This window comes from Colobus angolensis, unplaced genomic scaffold (genome assembly GCF_000951035.1).
Source record: "Colobus angolensis palliatus isolate OR3802 unplaced genomic scaffold, Cang.pa_1.0 Scaffold54, whole genome shotgun sequence".
Classification (NCBI taxonomy): Eukaryota; Metazoa; Chordata; class Mammalia; order Primates; family Cercopithecidae; genus Colobus; species Colobus angolensis.
In genome coordinates, this window is record NW_012118932.1 from 4,789,343 (window position 1) to 4,795,165 (window position 5,823).

At 38.1% G+C, this 5,823-nt stretch overlaps 1 protein-coding gene across 1 annotated transcript in view; it reads left to right on the plus strand.

The window, feature by feature from the left end:
* The window catches only part of ATP13A5 (ATPase type 13A5), a 118,151-nt gene extending 112,947 nt beyond the window's left edge, over positions 1–5,204 (plus strand). Inside the window, exons 28-30 of the mRNA XM_011961226.1 lie at positions 512–600; positions 3,145–3,225; positions 4,694–5,204. Of these exons, the coding sequence (XP_011816616.1) occupies positions 512–600; positions 3,145–3,225; positions 4,694–4,954 (431 nt within the window). The 3' untranslated portion in view covers positions 4,955–5,204. The remainder of the gene's footprint in view (positions 1–511; positions 601–3,144; positions 3,226–4,693) is intronic.
* The last annotated feature ends 619 nt before the right edge of the window (positions 5,205–5,823 follow it).

Consider the following 5,823-nt stretch of genomic DNA (forward strand, 5'->3'; position numbering starts at 1 on the left):
ACACAGAAGCTGGAGAGTGTTGGGCCTCCGTGGAAGCTGGAGGTTTTATGGTTTACCTTTCCAGTTGCCCATAAGGAATAGTAGGCAGAGACCATGTTAAAGGCTGATTGGGCCCACACTGTGGAAGGCCTTGAATGTCAATAGAGGATCCCTGAACTTTATTCTCTAGGCAACGAGGAAGAATGAGATGGTGACAAGAAGACTGTTTATCCCATGGAAGCACAACTCACTGGACACACAGTGATAGTGAACCAGGGCAGTAGCTTCATGGACGTTCCTGTAATACATTTGATTAACAGTCTTCTACATCCAGACTTTCAACGAAAGATTCTAAGATATTACCTTCATCTTATAAGCATTAGAACATATTTCAAAACATATGAGAATATATCAAAACATCTGAAGATATATCTGGTATTTGCCCAACAGAGATAATTGATTCTGCAATGTGTGCCAGATTATAAGAAACATTCTTTTTAACATCTAAAAATGATGTTTGGTATTTCCTCAGATATATTTTCATTTCTGCTGCTAGCTGCCTTGGGCCTCACCATTTTCATTCTGTTTTCTGACTTTCAAGTTATATACCGTGGAATGGAGGTAAGTGGCATTCATTTGCACATCTGGCATGACTCATGTACATGGACCGTGTATTCACTGTAATTCACAAGTCAATTTACCGTATTCTCTTTAACCACCGAATACTGTGAGGCTATTTCTATGTACTAGAAGGGCAAATAAGATATCTGGATTTTACCTACACTGGCCTCCAATGGTTTTCATTTTATCAATATTATTGGGTACATTTATCCTGTACCTACCTGAAATATTATGTTTGGATACTTTATTATGCTATGTTATACCAATACAATAAAATTAATGCAATAATACAATAATTTTCCAAGTACAATTTTCAAAAAAATAAACCATATCATGGAAATCCTTTATAATGTAGTTATAAAGGGAAAGAAAACATAGACTTGTAAGACAGTCATGTTTTGTCAGACATTGACTATATGAAGCTTTATATCAGTGGATATAATTTGATCCAGGATGCCCTGGGTTAAAATTTAATTCATCAAGAGGTTATTGAACTAATTCTTGGACCCAGTATTGTGAGAGAAATAAAAGAAAGAGAAGGGTTGGCTCCTGACCTCCGAGTCATAGATTTGTTGTGAAGATGAGACATACTGAAATGCTACCTGAGGCTATCCATACTTGGAGAGAGTGTGAAAATAGAACTGGGAAGAACGTAGGAGGAGGCCTCACTATGGACTGTGGCTGTCATGGGAGGCATTTCATGCATGACATGCAACTTGACCTGGGTCCAAAAAGATAGGCTACATTTTGCTAGGTAGGAGGCAGGGATATTCCCAACAAGAACAGCCTAAGAAGCAAAGAGGACTGAAAGAGCTTTTGTCTTAGAAATGCAAATGAATGTAGGGTGGCAGAGACAGAAATCAAAAGCAAGGCTTACCAAAGCACTAGAAGACTGGCTAAAACTGAGGCCATGTACTGTGGAGTATGAACGAGAATGAATAATAAAGGCAGGCATGGATGGACGGAGGCAGCTAGAGAAGTTTAGACTTTATACCAAGAGCGACATGGAGTGAATGAAGCTATCTGAACAGGCTTCTCAGCAGGGCACTGAAGACAGATTAATTAGATGATGGCAGGAAGACTACATGTGAGAGGAGAGAGAAGCAATTAGGAAACGAAAACCCAGTCATTCATTTATTTATCAAACACGAAGCTCCAGAGTTTGGTACTAGAGTTACAAAGACGAATAAGGTGTGGTCACTGCTCTCAAGTAGTTTAGAAGCGACGAGAGAAGACCATTGCATGAATTAATAATTCCAGGGTCAGGCATGGTGGCTCATGCCTGTAATCCCAGCACTCTAGGAGGCCAAGGCGGGTGGATCACTTGAGGTCAGGAGTTCGAGACCAGCCTGGCCAACATGTTAAAATCCCATCTCTACTAAAAATAGAAAAATTAGCTGGGCGTCGTGGCAGGTGCCTGTAATCCCAGCTACTCGGGAGGCTGAGGCAGGAGAATGGCTTAAACCAGCGAGGTGGAGGTTGCAGTGAGCTGAAATTGTGCCACTGCACTCCAGCCTGGGAGACAGAGCGAGACTCCATCTCAAAAGTAAATAATTCAGAATCAAGTGCCTTCCAGGTCAAGGAGAAGATAGAGAAGAGTTAGTTCTCCTGGATCAGAGTGGTGGCAGCCGTAAGAAAAAGAGCCAGGTTCTCTGCTAGAATCTGACCCAACTTTTCCAGACAACCCTTTAATCCAAACCACCCTTTACAGTTTGCTGTATTTCACAACTTGATAAAGATTGTCTCTACCTGGGGAAATAAATGACAAAGTATTACTTTGAAATAACCAGTATCAGTATAGGGGTGAGAATTAGGAATGAGCATTTAGATAGATAGTATGGAGGGTCAGTGGGTTTTGTTCTCAAGGGAGTTCAGTCCCACACGCAGTCAGTCATAAATATTCTACTCTTGGGTGGGGTCTAGAAAAAAGGCTGTGTAACTAGCCTTTCGCTATGGATGCAGCCGTGGGAAGTTACGGCTCTCACACTTCAAATAATTGTATTTAATGATCATGTGTACCCTTAAATTTTAAAAACTGGGGGGTTTGGAGGGTCCATTCAACTTTCATTAAGCCATCAGATATAGGGCCAGGAACAATCTGCATCTAGTTTCAATCAAAATATACTTACATTTCTCTGTCCTTCTTAAAGAATGAATTTCAGGTGGAATTTGCTTTGGGAAAATTAGAAGTATCAACATTATTTGATGAATGATTTAATCTTAGCTTTCTCTCTGTTTGAAAAGATAAAAATGAAGAGAGACATATAGCCTCCAAAATGTCCTGTCTTATATTTGTGATTCAGGGCACATTTCTCAGTAGACACCGTCAGGCTGTCAACGCTACACAGGCCAAGAAGTAGTCCATTCTCCTTTGAATTCTGGCTCTGCCATTTATTTGGCAGCTTTGGGTCCTTCAGTTGTATTGTAAAGTAATGCCCACCTCTAAGCTCAGAGAGTTATTACAAATATATAAATTAAATAATATGGTCTTTTTTCAAAGTGTAAAGTATGAAAAATGCAATAATGGTATTTGTTTTTCAACAGTTGATCCCAACCATAACATCGTGGAGGGTTTTAATTTTGGTGGTAACCCTCACCCAATTCTGTGTGACTTTCTTTGTAGAGGTAAAGTAATCTCTGTATTTTTTCTAGGAAGATAAACAAATTAAGGATCTCATTTTCAACAGGTGCTTATTTTCTAGAGCAACCACTTTGATCCCCCAGAATGATAGTTATTAAGGGTTTATTAAAATGGTACATATTCTTTTGGAGGAAAATTTTGGGGGGAAATGATTTACAATTATTTGAAGTCTGCATAGAAATGCTCTTGATATCTTTGCATAGAAAGCAAAACATGAATTAATTCTAATTTTGCTTCCATGAATGCACTGTATTGCACTTTTCTAATATTTTCAACAATCTAGTAAAGACTAGACCAGGTGACCTTCCAACCCTAAAACTCAATGAGACTTTTTAGAGCGAAGAACTGCCTTCCGGAGGGTTTCCTAAGAAAGAGGAGAAGCCGTTGCTTATTCTAGTCAATTCCTTTTCTTGAAGGTCTTCCCCTTACAGTGTTTCTTTTCTACTCAGTGTCACTAAATGACTTTACCCACTTAGTAAGAGGTTCAAGTACTATCTTTGTAAAAGGAGAGTTCCTTTTTGTAAAAGGAGTTTTGTTTTATTTTAACTCATGTGCTTTAAGACATTTTGGAAAAGGGATCAACCAAATTTTAAAATATATATACATCTCATATATAGTGTGTTTAAATTTTCTCATACTCTTTAACTCAGGGATTCCATTTTTGAGACTCTATGTTTTAATAACCCAAAAGAAGAGAAAAATACTACATGTATGAAGGCACTTATAATATTATCTACAGTGGCAAAATACTACATTCAACTTAAGTGTTGTTGAGATGCTGTTTGTTTACATAGCTATACAGCAATTTGAGGAAATGCTAAACAGTCACTAAAAATCATTATTAATCATATTGTACCTATGTTCTTATAATAAAATAACATTTTTAAAAGGCTAAAGCTACATAAAAATTGTTTACCACAGAAAGTTTAGCATAAATAAAAGTGGGATGCAAAATTTGACCAATTTCATTACTATAAATGGATAAAAATTGTGTGGTCATGTGAACAAAAGAAAACTCTCAAAAAATGAAAACCAATAACCATTTGATTTCTAGAGTTCAACACTTTATTCAACAAACTCTTATTTGACACCTTCTACATGGCAGGTGGCAGGTAGCAGGGCTAATGGTGATTTTTCTTTTCTTCATTTTGAGCACGTTACTGCTGTTATCACTTCAGTCTGAGGGTAAAATCATTCTAAGAAAATCCCTAGCCAGGACTTAACCAGGAAATGTGTGGAAAGGAAGCTTTTGGCAGATTTATGTGAACACAAGCACCCTCTTGCTTCTTAAGGGAAGAATTCCAGGACTTGGGAAAGGAGACGTAGATGCAGCAGCAGTGAGCACACCTCAGAGGAAGGCCTGGGAAAAGGGGGCGGGCTGTGGTGGCCAGCGGCCTGGCTGCAGGGGGACCTGTGCAATAACTTGATTGTCTTTCCCATCTGATTTTTCAGGATACCATCCTTCAAAATCATGAGCTCTGGCTGTTGATCAAAAGACAATTTGGATTCTACTCTAAAAGTCAATATAGGACTTGGCAAAAGAAGCTGGCAGAAGACTCAAACTGGCCTCCCACAAACAGGACAGATTATTCAGGTGATGGTAAAAAGGGATTCTACATCAACAGAGGCTATGAAAGCCATGAACAGATTCCAGAAAGAAAACTCAAATTAGGAAGCCAACCCACAGAACAGCATTTTTGGACCAGGCTGTAATCAGAATTGTTGTCGTACATGCTGAACAGCATTGCTTTTCTCCCCAAAATTAACACATTGTGGAGAAGTGATGATACTCTCCCCTTGTCTTTCCTCTCTCCATTCAAGCACTCAAAGCATATTTTCAATGCATTAAACCTAGCAGCAAAAGACCTTAGATAGGCTTATTCTGACTGTATGCTTTACCAATGAGAGAAAAAGAATACATTTCCTGTTATCCTTTTCAATAAACTGTATTCATTTTGCATAGTATTATTTTGTTTAAAATGAATAGCTTTCATGGTACTGTAGTCAAATTAGTAGTATGAACATCAATTGAAAAAAAAATTGAGGCAACATTTGGTCTTTGAAAGTTTTACTAATACGTTAGTTGTCACAAGTTTACTTAAATCTTTGTAAAGAATATTTACATATATATCTTTTCCCAAGGTCACAGTTCCTCTTTCTGTTTCACTTTTATGCTTTTCATAGAGAAACAAGGACCAATCAACCCTTTCGGAAATTCAACCCTAACTATAAGCAGCCAGAATTATGTGGACATGGTAGAATGAAAATGTTTGTTAATTCCATATAATCTTGGCATGGGCACCATTAATGTCTAAGCAAATTCCACCACAGTTTGGCATCACTCAATGTATAGTGTTTTGGGGCCAGGGAACGGGAAGGTTTAGAGTAGATCACAAAGGTAATGAAATAAACTGTAAAAAGATACTTAAAGAAGCATGGCAACACTATTTACTTCTTGTTACTGACACATGACAACCTCGTTTTTTTTTTCTTTAATTCTTTCTTTCTTTTTTTTTTTTGAGATGTTGACCTGCTCTGTCACCCAGGCTGGAGTGCAGTGGCACAATTTTGGCTCACTGCAA